This window comes from Cydia fagiglandana, chromosome 2 (genome assembly GCF_963556715.1).
Source record: "Cydia fagiglandana chromosome 2, ilCydFagi1.1, whole genome shotgun sequence".
NCBI classification, from domain to species: domain Eukaryota; kingdom Metazoa; phylum Arthropoda; class Insecta; order Lepidoptera; family Tortricidae; genus Cydia; species Cydia fagiglandana.
Window position 1 is genome coordinate 6,003,019 of NC_085933.1, and position 15,263 is coordinate 6,018,281.

The 15,263-nt window shown below is 37.5% G+C and overlaps 1 protein-coding gene across 1 annotated transcript; it reads left to right on the top strand.

Moving 5' to 3' along the window:
- Nucleotides 1-454: 454 nt before the first annotated feature.
- Nucleotides 455-3,106, top strand: LOC134674659 (myb-like protein X). The gene is made up of 2 exons (XM_063532782.1): nt 455-1,324; nt 1,535-3,106. The coding sequence occupies exons 1-2, from the start codon at nt 778-780 to the stop codon at nt 3,040-3,042; spliced, it is 2,055 nt and encodes a 684-aa protein (XP_063388852.1). The 5' UTR covers nt 455-777; the 3' UTR covers nt 3,043-3,106.
- Nucleotides 3,107-15,263: the final 12,157 nt, after the last annotated feature.

The following is a 15,263-nucleotide window of genomic DNA, read 5'->3' on the forward strand; positions in this document are numbered from 1 at the left end:
GCACCAACCTCCTAATTTGTTTACGTTTGGTTAGGAGTTGTAAACATTGCAGTTTTTCGTCATACAACGCTACACATCGACTTCGCACATTGTCGTAATTATTTACGAGCTTAAATAATAGTTGCCGCACCACACTCAGTATAGAAATTATTAATTTTATTTAAAATAAACCCCTTATAAACCGCAAACAATTTGAATGAATGACATAAATTGACAACTGACTTTTAGCTTTTTTTTAAATCATAGACAATTGGTGATACAACAACGAAATATCTGTCAACAATTTTTGGCTAGCCAGACTCTAACAGAGCATGCAAAAAAATGTAGTATTGTGTAAATATAATTACAATATAAAAGATGTATGAAAGTTTTATATTGTTTTATTATCCCTTTTGTGTAAATACTAAATAGACACTAACTAGCAGGTGAGTTGTGTAAAAATATTTCTAATAATTAAACTCTATTCGCTTCATAATAATATACTTATAGATAAAATTATATTTACAGAATGTAACAGATGCCATAATTAAGGCGGATAGCAATATCACTTCAAATGGAAATGAGACTGTGGAAGATAAATCTGAAGAAATTGTTAGAGAATCAGCCGAATTAGCCCAAAAGCATGACCAACTAAAACCAATAATTCTTAATGCAACCTTGTGTAACAACGATGAGAACAAGACGACTAGTGAATGCATAAATAATACAATCCAAGCAGCACATAACACTTCTGAATCTACAAATGAGTTAAATGATACTAAAGATAAAGATGCGGTAATGCAATACGTAAGTGGTAAAAATGACGACGTACCCTTAAAAACTAGTGGACATATCAGGAACAGTCTTAGAAGAAAGAAGCGCTCTTTGAATCTTGTATTAGATAATATAAGAAGTAACAGTGCCCCAGAAATACTTCACTACGAAACCAGACATGGCCCCAGAGAGAGAGAACCGTTATTACCCATACATAAACTGACGCAAAATAAAATACAAAGTGCCAATTTAGCGGATTTTAATATTGAAACGTTACACGAGCCTGCTGGAAATCTTGAAGCAAATAAGAAAGAAAGCTGGAGAGATAATATCCAACTATCTCAAAAACATCAACCGCCAAAAGATGAGAGTGATGATAGCAGAGAAAAGGGTGACAATTTAGAAGAAAGGAAACCTTACAATGGTGAAAGAGATGACAATTTAGGAGAAGGGAAATCTTACAACGATGAAAGAGATGACAATTCAGGAGAAAGGAAACCTTACATTAGTGAAAGAGATGACAATTCAGGAGAAAGGAAACCTTACATTAGTGAAAGAGATGATAATTCAGGTGAAAAGAAACCTTACATTAATGAAAGAGATGACAATTCAGGAGAAAGGAAACCTTACATTAATGAAAGAGATGACAATTCAGGAGAAAGGAAACCTTACATTAATGAAAGAGGTGACAATTCAGGAGAAAGAAAACCTTACATTAATGAAAGAGATGACAATTCAGGAGAAAGGAAACCTTACATTCGTGAAAGAGATGATAATTCAGGAGAAAAGCAATCTTACGTCAATGATGCAAGTGACGAGTCTATTGAAACAAACAATGATGCAGGAAGAGAAAGAACACATGATTCACATACACGTTCGCCTGAAAATAGCAATGAAAGCTTAGAGAGTGAAGATTTGAAATTGCCTTCAAAAGATGTCGACAGGAAAGAAAATCAAGAAAGTAATGAAAGTAACGAAGACAGCAACCGCAACTCAAAGCATGTTGCGGCGCATGCTAGAAATATAGACAGTGAGGAAGTAAATGACAATTCGGATGAACGTGATTCTCCTCAAGAAAAGAACTCTAAAATTAGTAGAAACTACGACGAATCGAATGAAGAAAATGAAAAACCTAAACATGAACCTAAGCAACTGAATTTTGATGCATCAGACAAGACTGCTCCAAAGGGCATTCAAGACGTTGATTTAGGTGATTTTAGTTACGAGAGAATACAGGTCGGTAAAGACGGCAAAGTTGAATTAGCAAAAGATATATATGGTAAAGACGATGACTCAGGAGAAGAAAAACCGTTGAATGATAAAATAATAATAAAAGAAACAGAACCTCCTCAATCTGAATATATAGAGAAAGTAAATAATGACGAGATCAAACCCGTTATAGAACTAAATACTGAAAGTAATAGTAACGAATATAGTGATGAAAACGTAGATACTGATATAAAACAACCACAAAAAGCACAATTAAACTCAGATGATGCGGGCGTTGAGGATCTATCTGATGCAAAGGAAAATGATAGTGGAGAAAAAAGTGACAAACAAATCGCACAAAACAATGAACAACAAAATGGCAACGTAAAGCAACAATTCGAGCGCATACCTTTGAATTACAAACATGACAAGAAGACTGAAAATACTGAAAATAATAAGAAAGAAAATGAGACACCCACAGATGATTCTCAAAATGAAAAAGACGGAACACTAGATACTTTAATACCCAAAGAAGAGCGTTATGATGAAAAACTAAATTTCAAATTTGACGATGTGAGTATAAAATTACCGGATATAAAACTTCCTGAGGACATTTTGTCATACAATTATGAGAGCTCGCCTTATAAGAAAAGGAATAAGAAAAAACGCAAAAACAAAAACAGATTTTATCACTACAGTGATGAACATAGTGATGAATTTCCCAAAGAAATTTCTATTCCTCAATATGATGATGATGATGATAGAGGGTATTACAAATATGATGATCCTTATGAGAAAAAGCAAGACTACAAAAAGAAACCTGCGCAAGATGACGATGAAGACGACGAAGGCGTGGATTTGTACGAAAAATTTGTGCGTGAAAGATTTGGGAAACGTGGTTCATTTGAAAAAAGATCAGAAGCACTTAGAAACGAAGTGTTCAGGCCATCAGACCCAAAGTTAAGTGAGACAATTCAACACATTCTCAAAAAGTCGGCAGCTAATCTAAAACAAGCCGAAAAGAGTGGAGACCCAAAGGCTGGTTACATGTGGACCTTAGAGTACGGTCAAAATTTATAAAAGTAAATATAGGTCAACAAATTACATAAGTATTTATAAATTAAGTTTTAATTGTAGTCATTAGCATTAGGCATAATACTGACTTAAATAAATTGGAAATTTAACTTGTCTCTATTTTATTTACATCTCATTCTCCTATCATTCTCATCGTCATCTTTGGAGCGGGCGTCGTCATATCGTCGCATGGCAGCATGGCACCTGATACCATCAACATGAACAGGCACTATACGCGGTACAGGTAGGTCGTGTAAATAGCAACTTAACAATAACATATGGGGCATTATCTATGAAAAGGGACCTTATTGTCGATGGCGCTTACGCCGTCCAGCGTCACGCGGCATTGTATTTATATCGGAGCATCGATAATAATGGCGTAAGCGCCATCGACAATAAAGTCCCTTTTCATAGATAACGTCACATACAGGTACTAAAGTTGGTCAAGTAAATCTTGTCAGTAGAAAAAGTTATATCTGCACTTATATATATCTGCAAAAAAAAAAATCTAAGACCTAATTAGAGTAATTGTTGGTTTTTGTAATGTAAATTCTATATGTGACGTTATCTATGAAAAGGGACCTTATTGTCGATGGCGCTTACGCCATTGTTAACGAAGCTCCGATATGAATACAATACCGCGCGACGCTCTGTGGCGTAAGCGCCATCGACAATAAGGTCCCTTTTCATAGATAATGCCCCATATATTGTTATGCTTTTTGTAATATAAACTACGAGCATTTATTGTAATAAGATTTTAGTATAAGATTAAAACTAATTGCTATACCCTGTCCGGGTTCATGTTCACATATGTGTGTACCTTGTATACTTATAATGTTGTACATGATTGCAATGATTAAATGATTAAATGAAAAGCGCCTACATTTTTCTAATTTGCCGCCTTTTTCTACTGACAAGATCTGCCGGCCTAGCCAAGGTTGCAATCGCTATCGCTTCGAAAGCGAAAAACTTTATGTCTCTCTATCTCTCTTCCATATTAGTGCGACAGTGACAGTTGCGTATCGATCGCTACGGAGCGTTAGCGATTGGCGTCTTGGCTACGCGGCCTGCTTGACCAACTATAGATCGTGTCAGTAGAAAACGGCTGCAAATTTGAAAAACGTAGGTGCGAAGGGATATCGTCCCATAGAAAATTTGAACTTTGAGCCTTTTTCTACTGACAAGATTTGCTTGACCATCTATAATAAAAATCAGACAAGGAGCGTATGTACTCGGACAAGATCGCAGAAAATTGTTGGATGCACACTTAAGGACACTGTGTATATTCTTAGGGGAACCTTTGTTTGCAAGAAACATCTTTTTCCTCAGGAACAGTCAGTAAACATTATCTGATCGTACTAAAAAACATACTAAAAATGCTTACGGGTCAAGTGTATATCATCTATGTATTTGCTTCTCTATCGCTCAAAAAGCAACAGTGATAGAGAGGCAGATATAAAGTTTGGCATACCAATTTGTCCGTAAAATGTAGGCAAGATGGTTCCACCCAAAGAATATAATACTCACTAGGAGGTTCCACCTCTTATAGTAGTTTTGAATTTCACGCCTTATAGTAGTTTTGAATTTCGCGCCTTATTCTCCTGACAAACCACCATAACACCTAGGGTTAACTTCTTCGAAGAAAATAAGAGAATAAGAGAATAAGAGATGTTTATTAGCACAAATAATAATAACTAATAACACAAAACTAAAATTCAATTACATAAATATTTGTGCCAAAAGGTCCTCACTCAGCTTATTGTCACGTTGTGTATCCTAGGACACACAACGTGACGCTGATTTTCAGTGAGGCCTACTTAAAGACAAGCTAAAACTAAAACTATAAGGTGGCAGAACCAAAATAATAATTCAACAATGAATATAATAAAAAGGCTGAATCAAGATTTTATATATACCGATGTATCTACTTTTGTCGAGCGCGTATGTGTGTGTGTGTGTGTGTGTGTGTGAATGAGTGTGATGTTTATTTGTTGGCACGGTTGCCTAAGTGCTAAATTTTTTGTTTATTTAACAGAAAGTTCCGGAGTTTTACTTTAAAAGAGGCGACTGATAAACAATTTCGTACTGGTGGTGGCAAGTCGTTCCAGCACTTTGTAGCAGCAAAACGAAAGCTGCCACGGAAGGCAGCCGTGCAGTGTGTTGTGCGGTGTGTTAGTCGTGTTGCATGTCTCATAGCACGTTGGGAAAAGTTTATTTTGTCATAAAGGTATGAGGGTTCTCTATTTTTTATAATTCCAAAAAGTAACGTCGCAAAATGGAGAGATCTACGGGAGGCCATGTTCATTAGGTTGTATTGATTTAAAAAAGGAGTAACGTGAGCACGGCGAGGGATGGGAAAGCAGAAACGGGCACAAGCATTTTGAATTCGTTGCAGCATTTTCTTAGTGCGATATAATAAGCGTTCACAGATGACTACATCTGCGTAATTAAGTTTTGACAGTATGAGCGCCTCACATAGCTTAATGCGCATGTCAACGGAGAGACACTCACGGACTTTGTACAGAACCTTGAGACGATAAAAACAGTTGCGCATTGTTTCCGAGATATGTTTCTCAAATCTCAAAGACTCATCCATTAACAGACCTAAATTACGAGCCTCAACAACTCTCTCTAAATGAGATCCATTGATTGTAACTTGTGGGTTATGTCTTGTAACTATTTCAATCTGTTTCTTTGTACCCAACAACATAAATTTAGATTTAGAGGAGTTTAACTGTAAATTATTCTGGTGACACCAGTTGACTATGCTGGATAAATCATCGTTAAGTTTATTTACAGCTATGCTTGTGTCACTTGCTTTGAAAGATATATATAATTGAGTGTCATCCGCGTATATGTGATACTTACAATTTTGTATATTACTAATTACATCTGCACTATACAGACTAAATAGGATAGGTCCTAGAATTGAACCCTGTGGAACACCTCTAGTGACCGGTAATGTGCTTGAGAGTAACTCAGAGCCATCCTCATGACAAATTTTGACATACTGCGTACGATTACTAAGGTAACTATGAAACCATTTTAGAGCCAATGTGTCAAAACCATAGAAGGCTAATTTAGATAAAAGTAGAGTCGTGTCAATCGTGTCAAATGCGCGAGAGAAGTCAAGTAACACCAGTATTGTTGCCTCACCAGCGTCTTGTGCAGCTAAGACATCATCTACCACATCTATGAGCGCAGTGGTAGTGCTGCGGAGCTTCCTAAAACCGGACTGTTTTTTCGGCAGGATATTATTTGCCTCAAGGAACGCCGACATTTGAACGTAGACAATTTTTAGGGTTCCGTACCCAAAGGGTAAAACGGGACCCTATTACTAAGACTTCGCTGTCCGTCCGTCTGTCACCAGGCTGTATCTCACGAACCGTGATAGCTAGACAGTTGAAATTTTCACAGATTATGTATTTCTGTTTCTGTTTGATAGTGTTGCGGATTGCGCCCAACGCGCTGCGAACTCCGGCAATCTCAGGGAGATGTACAAGGCAACGAAGACCTTGGCCGGGAACGGCAACCAGAGGAAGAAGAAGCCCTTGAAAGACAAGAATGGCCAGTTAATTGTGACATCGGAGGGGCAGCTTCAACGCTGGAGGGAGCACTTTGAGGAGATCTTCCGAGTCCCGAACGACCCCGTTAATACACACACACCTGCTGCCAGCTCGCCCGCACGCAGCCTAGACATTGATGTGTCTCCCCCTACAGGAGAGGAAGTAGTGAAGGCCATCCGATCACTGAAGAACGGCAAAGCCCCAGGAGTCGACCTCATTACAGCGGAAATGCTGAAAGCTGACATCCCAACCGCTGCAAACGCGCTGACGCCTTTACTACGGAACATCTGGTCAGCCGAAGAGTTCCCCGACGACTGGAACAAAGGCCTTCTTATAACCGTGCCCAAGAAGGGAGACCTCAGTGATTGTGGCAATTGGAGAGGCATCACTTTGCTTTCGATTCCATCTAAGGTGCTCTGCAAGGTCATCCTAGATAGGTTGTCGAAGGCCGTCGAACCTCTTCTTCGCAAAGAGCAGGCTGGCTTCCGACCCAACCGATCGTGTACGGACCAGATCAACACCTTGCGCATAATACTCGAACAGGCATCAGAATGGCAGAGGGAAATGTACTTGACCTTTGTGGATTTCGAAAAAGCCTTCGACACACTGCGGTGGAGCTGTATCTGGGACCGGCTACGCGAAATTGGAGTCCCCGAGAAGATCACGAACATAATTAAGGCCATCTACGGGAAGTATTCTTGTAGGGTAACTCACGACGGCCTAGTCTCGGAGGACATACCGGTTCATGCGGGTGTTCGCCAGGGGTGTCTCCTTTCACCTCTCCTCTTCCTTGTCGTCCTCGATGGCATCATGAACAACACCACTAACAGCAAGCGCCGCGGCATAGAGTGGGGACTGTCCAACGTCTTGGAAGATTTGGACTATGCCGATGACCTATGCCTATTGAGCCACACGCGCGCCGACATGCAAGCCAAACTGGACGACCTACGGCGAGAAGCTTCGGAGACGGGACTAAAAATTAACACCCGGAAGACCCAGGAGATGAGGTGCGGAGCGACGAGCTCGTTGCCGTTGCTCATCGGCACAGAGGGTGTGGAGAGGGTTCACAAGTTTACCTACCTCGGAAGCGTAGTGTCGGAAACCGGAGGGACCGAAGAGGATATCGCTTCGAGAATCGCCAAGGGAAAAGCGACCTTCGCACGACTCCGTCCTGTATGGCAATCGCGGAAACTGACTAGGAGAGTTAAGCTCAAGATATTCCAGTCCAACGTGAAAACCGTATTGCTGTACGGATGTGAGACGTGGAAGGTCACAAACGACATCTCACGTCGGCTCCAAGTCTTCGTCAACCGCTGTCTTCGCCGTATTCTCGGTGTATACTGGCCCAAGAAAATCTCCAACGTAGATCTGTGGGAACGCTGTGGTGAGACTCCGATCGACCAGCAGATCAAACGCCGCAAGTGGAACTGGATCGGCCACACGTTGCGAAGGGATTGCGATCACATCCCGAGGCAAGCCCTCGACTGGAATCCCCAAGGAAAGCGGAAACGTGGCCGCCCTAAGCAATCCTGGCGACGGACGATCATCGCAGAGGCGGCGACCATTGGCAGGACGTGGAGCGAAATGAAGCGCGTAGCTCAAGACCGAACGGAATGGCGTAGCACTGTGGATGCCCTCTGCCCCATCTAGGGGACATAGGATATTAAGTCAAGTAAGTCATGTATTTCTGTTGCCGCTATAACAACAAATACTAAAAACAGAATAAAATAAAGATTTAAATGGGGCTCCCATACAACAAACGTGATTTTTGACCAAAGTTATTTTTTTTAAATTAAAGTTACAAGACTATATGGTTGGATTTGGGGTTGAACAAAAGATATTAAAATTTTACAGAAACGGTTTTTTTTTTCATCTCTCTAGCTCTAAAAATAAAGATTTTAGACCCGGGTCAAATTTTTATTTTTAATTTTTTGTTTTTTTTTGTCCAAATCGGTCCCAAAAAAGGTCTATGTATACGGAAATGCATTAATCGTTTAGTACTTTGTACTAACGTCAGCTCAAAACTGAAGTCCATTTTGCTTTATCTCTTACCGTTTTCGAGATATATCGTTCTGAAGGTACGAATTTACGAAAAAACTTTGCTATTAACTCCATCAGGCGCTGATGACTTTTTTGTATGGATATATTGAAATCCGACTCGCACTTGACCGTTTTACATAGATTAATTTTTTTTTGTAATTTCGGGTTAGTAAGTTCGGGTCATGATTTATATGGTAATCATCATCATCATCATCATCATCATCATCATCATCATCATTTTCGCTTTCAGTCGCCCACTGCTGAGTATAGGCCTCTCTTCGTGTACGCCACTTATATACATGCATTTATGTGTATGGTAATATTTAGTAAGTGACATGGCATAATGTATATTGACATAATCTGTCAAACTGTCAAATTTTTTTTTTGTCAAATTTAGTGTAAAGTATTATATTTTGTCATAGTTTAGTACTAAATGTCAATGTTGGGTAATTTTTTGTAGACTGCATTTCTCATCTTAAGGGCCGGCAACGCACTTGCAGCCCCAGTGATCGCTGTGGTCCGAATATCAATGCCTTTGTCGAAGATGTGAAAAGAATAGGTAAGCGCGGGCACCGACGACCTATACAAATTGAGTTAATCAGCAAACGCATGAAAAACTATATACTAAATAATAAGCACAAATTTAGGAACACAGGCCTTGGGATCTCGGATTTTTTGGACAACACTGCACTAAAAAAAAGACAAGAACTAAGGTATACTTTGAGAGAAGCACGCAAGCGTGGTTTAAATCCGACCATAAGACATGAAAAAGTATATGTAAATGGCTATGAATACATTCTACCACAACAGATGCAACATGGCCATAATGATGATGAAAGAAAAATATCGGACTACTTCTCACAAAATCAATCTAACAGCTCAATACCAAAACATTCAGCCCCCGTGCCGGCTAAGCAAGATGAGGGAGAGCCAGTTACTCGGGGCAGAATCGAGCTATCTACTTCGCCGCAAGGACAACCAAGTGAAGACTTTTTTCGTGAACAAAGGTTTTAGTGTATTGCACCAAAATATTGCAAGCTTCTTATACAAAAAAGATCATCTAGAATTATGTTTATCAGAACTATGTGATTCGGGTATTAGCGTAGATGTAATCTGCCTAACCGAGACATTTATTAGATCAGGCGAAGAAAAAAACATATTGTTGCAGCATTACGAACTAGGATCACATTTCTCTAGGAAAAGTAAAAGAGGCGGGTCTTGTATCTTAATAAGAAAAGGTCTGAGACATAAAATTGTAAAACCGATAAACAATCTAGCTGAAATGTTCTCATTTGAATGTTGTGCTGTAGAGATTCCCTCTATAAATTTAATAATAATATGTATCTATAGAACACCGTCATCTTGTTTGAGTCTATTCTTTGAGAAATTAAGGTTACTACTATTTATATTGTCAAGAAGATATTCAAGAAAGAAATTTATATTAGCAGGGGACCTTAACGTCGATACGCTTAAAACTAATAAATATAGTTGCGAGTTATTAGATATTATAAAAAACTTTAATTTGAACGACCACATTAACAAACCGACCCGACAACACGCGTGCCTGGATCACATCATCAGTAATATTAAGGACAGTAATGGCACAGTTATCCCCTTAGGGCTCTCTGATCATGACACAGCCCAATTGTTCTCATTTAAACCTAAAAAAAGGCCTGTGCCACTAAAAACTGTCACTGTCCTTAAAAAAGACTACTCCGACGAAAATGTACGCAAATTTAAGGACAGTCTAAGCAGTTTATCTTTCCAAGATGTGTATAGTGAGACAGACTTAAATAGAGCCTTCGATAATTTCCACGAGACAGTGTGTCTATTTTATAAACTGTGTTTCCCACTCATAAAAATTAGAATAACAAATAGTAATAAACTAAAGTGGGTAACTACTGGACTAAAGATAAGCACAAAAAGAAAAAAACAGTTAAGATTTGCTTTCTACAGGGATAAGTCGACTGAAAACAGAAATAAATACATTGCATATTCAAAATTATTGAGACGTTGTATTTCACACGCCCAAAAGAATGTAAATAAAAAATTTGTTTTAAATAGTAAGAACATATGCAGGGCCTCATGGAAAATAATAAAGAATGAGGCAGAATATTCTAATTTTGACCAGTATATCGATAGCGTTAAATATAATAATCTGACTTTCACTGACCCAACTAATATTGCTAACACATTTAATAATTTTTTTATTGAAACCTCTAATAAATTGAATTATAAAACCTTAAAGACGCTCAATGGAAATGTAGTTAATAATTCCATATTTTTAAAACCTGTATATGAAAAAGAGGTCCACAAAATCATTACCTCACTTAAAAATTCCAATACAGAGGGCTACGATGGTATGGCAACGTGTATTATCAAAAAATGTTGTTCTGAACTAGTTCCTATCTTAACTTATTTAATAAATAGTTCCCTAGAGACAGGAATTTTTCCTTCAAATTTAAAAAAGGCTACTGTCGTCCCCATGTACAAAAATGGGGAAAGACAAGATATCGGGAATTACCGCCCCATTACGATACTTCCTATTATTTCTAAAGTTTTCGAGAAAGCAATGCATCTAAGATTAAGTGAATTCTTTCATAAATTCAATGTTATTGCACCGGAACAATATGGTTTCCAAAAATCGAAATCTACTGCACTTGCGGTTTTTAGCTTAGTACGCGAAATTTCTACTCACTACGACGACCGCACCCTCACTACCGTCCTGTTTTTCGATATGTCTAAGGCATTTGACTTTGTTGCACATGACTTACTTCTGGCAAAACTAGAGTGCTACGGCATCAGAGGACAAGCATTACAATGGCTAAGATCATATCTGGAAAACAGGCAACAATGTGTAGAAATTAAATGCGTAAATGGTTTACATGAAACAGAGGCACACCAATCTGACTATAAATTTAACCATTATGGAGTTCCTCAGGGGAGTGTTTTAGGCCCACTACTATTTTTGGCCTATATTAACGATTTACCGAAAGTGACGCCCCATAAATGTATTCTATTCGCTGACGACATTTCGATTATTGTCACAAATAATAAGATTGACACTATATCAGATCATGAAAATAATGTAAACAACACTATAGCTGCCGTAATTAACTGGATGCAATATAATAATATGCAAGTAAATTTATCCAAGACTAATTATATGAATTTTAATAGTTTAAACTTGACATTAAATATTAATTATAGTGGACATAACTTGGAAAATGCTAATGTTATAAAATTCTTGGGCCTGATTGTTGAGAGTGATTTAAAATGGAATGGACATATCGAACATGTATGTAACAAAATTAATCGATTTGTTTTTGTCATGAACAGACTGCGCGCAACGGCAGATCAAAAAACAGCATTAATGGCCTATCACGGCTACGTGGAATCTGTGCTTCGGTATGGACTGATAGTGTGGGGAAATGGGGTTGATGTTCAAAGGGCTTTCATCTGCCAAAAAAAATGTATTCGTGCCATATGTGGAGTGTGCCCAATGACTTCTTGTAAACCTCTTTTCTCTGAATTAAATATTCTCCCTCTACCCTGTCTCTATGTGTTTGAAGTCTCTAAATTTGTAAAATTGAATATGAACTTGTTCAAGACAGCAAAGGAAGTGTTTCCTAGAAACACTAGGAATACAAACAGGCTTATTGTACCTAAACAGCAAAAAACTGCTGCTTTTAAGAAAAACTGTTATTGCATGGGTGTTACCATATACAACAAGCTACCGCAGCATATAAAAGATCTGCCATATACTAAATTTAAAACAACGCTTTTTAAATGGCTACTGGCAAAAGCATTTTACTCTGTGAATGAATTTATTGTGTATGATAATGTATAAAATTAATTTGCGTCAAATTTATATTATAAATATTTTATTTTCATTACTTTAATGACATACTCAATAATTTAATTATCAATTGCTGGGACTGTATGTGTAAAACCTATCTTGTAAAGTTAACTTATTGTGCATTCCATTTTAGTTTAATTTAAGTTAATGTAGTTAGTAATTAAGTCAATTTAAGGTAGTCTTATTTAGTACAAATTTAATGTATTATAAGGACCCATTTGCATGCTGTCAAAATCAGCTAAAAAGGCTTGGACATGTAACTCTATAACACCTTTATGTAAAACCCTTTTTATGTGCAAATAAATGATTATGATTATGATTATGATTATGATTATGATTATGTGCTTATGTATTTTTGGGCGAGTTTTTGGGTTTCGTATGGGAATATTTGGTACAAAGGGACATGTTACAGTATCCCAGTGTATATAGATCTGTCAAACTGTCAAATTTGACAGTTTTTGTCAAATTTAGTGTAAGATCATATTTTGTCATGGTTAAGTACAAAATAAAATTACTTAAATATTATTATTGAATAGAATAGAATAGAATAGGTAATTGTATGGTAATCATCATCATCATCATTTTCGCTTTCAGTCGCCCACTGCTGACCTATAGGCCTCTCTTCGTGTACGCCACTTATATACATGCATTTATGTGTATGGTAATATTTAGTACAAAGTGACATGGCATAATGTATATTGACATAATCTGTCAAACTGTCAAATTTGTTTTTTTTTGTCAAATTTAGTGTAGAGTATTATATTTTGTCATAGTTTAGTACTAAATGTCAATGTTGGGTAATTTTTTGTAGACTGCATTTCTCATCTTAAGGGCCGGCAACGCACTTGCAGCCCCAGTGATCGCTGTGCGTATGTATTTTTGGGCGAGTTTTTGGGTTTCGTATGGGAATATTTGGTACAAAGGGACATGTTACAGTGTCCCAGTGTATATTGACATGATCTGTCAAACTGTCAAATTTGACAGTTTTTGTCAAATTTAGTGTAAGATCATATTTTGTCATGGTTACAAAATAAAATTAATTAAATATTATTATTGAATAGAATAGAATAGGTAATTATATGGTAATCATCATCATCATCATTTTCGCTTTCAGTCGCCCACTGCTGACCTATAGGCCTCTCTTCGTGTACGCTACTTATATACATGCATTTATGTGTATGGTAATATTTAGTACAAAATGACATGGCATAATGTATATTGACATAATCTGTCAAACTGTCAAATTTGTTCGTTTTTGTCAAATTTAGTGTAAAGTATTATATTTTGTCATAGTTTAGTACTAAATGTCAATGTTGGGTAATTTTTTGTAGACTGCATTTCTCATCTTAAGGGCCGGCAACGCACTTGCAGCCCCAGTGATCGCTGTGCTTATATATTTTTGGGCGACTTTTTGGGTTTCGTATGGGAATATTTGGTACAAAGTGACATGTTATAGTGTCCCAGTGTATATTGACATGATCTGTCAAACTGTCAAATTTGACAGTTTTTTTGTCAAATTTAGTGTAAGATCATATTTTGTCATGGTTAAGTACAAAATAAAATTACTTAAGTATTATTGTTGACAGATACTGTCAAATGGGATGTTGTTTGACAGAATCTGTAAGAATCTTGAAAGTTGAAAGTTTTTTAATAAATATGGATCTTGCCTACGCAGCGTCTTATGTAGGCGAACATCGCGCGATCCCGAAGCGAAACGGCGGGACGCGGCGGGACGCGGCGCGAGGCGGCTCAATCAATCCTTTGATGCCCATAGAAGTGTCCTATGTAAGCGATCTCGTTGTGACCGCGGTGCGGCGCGATTTGATGAATGCTGATGGTCCTCGTTATTATGCTCAAGGCATTAGTCTTAAATAGTAGGTACTTAAGATAAGGTGTTGTATAGTAATCAAAGTGAATGAGGTTCAGTCGGCACGCGTTGATGTCTTTTTAAATTTTGTTTGTTTCATAGGAGTTTCTTTAGGAAATTTTGTTTTTAGGGTTCCGTACCCAAAGGGTAAAACGGGATCCTATTACTAAGACTCCGCTGTCCGTCCGTCCGTCCGTCCGTCACCAGGCTGTATCTCACGAACCGTGATAGCTAGACTGTGTGATAATCTTGTGTGATTTATATAAAAGACAAAATATGTCTCCTAATTTTCTGATTACACACCTTACAAGCAATTTCACATTTGTTATAAAAGCATTTTTTCAAACACAACTCTAAATAAAGCAATTCACATGACAATGAATAAATAATTTAAATTTTAAATGAACAGGTATTAATATACATAATGTTTGTTGACTATTCTCATAACAAAAGAGAATAAGGACATAAGTATTTCTCAAATAAAGGTATTCATGTAGATGTTGTCTACTCGAGCAGTAGAACAAAATTAGTGACCTAGTACTGTACGAATGCTTCATAGAATCTAAAGCACAAATATCATTATTATTGCTGGAAACCATGTTTAAACATGTGACAATTACTCATAAAATCTTTAATACCAGTATTAATATAAAGTAAATTTGAATATGTGATCAAGCAAGCGGGTCAGTGGCTTGTTCCATTGTTATGAGGTGGAAGGCTTCTGTGCCTGAGCCTGGGCTTGCAGCTTCATTTCCATCATCATGCAGATTGCTTCTCGGACCTTTGATTTCTCAATGCCCATGGCTTGGATTTTCTCCATTTGCTCTGTTACAAACTGGGTTTTTCTTTTGAAATAATCTTTAGCACCTTCTATGTCCTGTGAATTGAAAAAGCA

Bases quoted from the DNA above. Each gene is read 5' to 3' on its own strand.
- LOC134674659 (XM_063532782.1), top strand. From the start codon at position 778: ATGCAATACGTAAGTGGTAAAAATGACGACGTACCCTTAAAAACTAGT. The intron at 1,325-1,534 runs GTGAAAAGAAAC...ATGATAATTCAG, and splicing joins TGAAAGAGATGATAATTCAG to GAGAAAAGCAATCTTACGTC.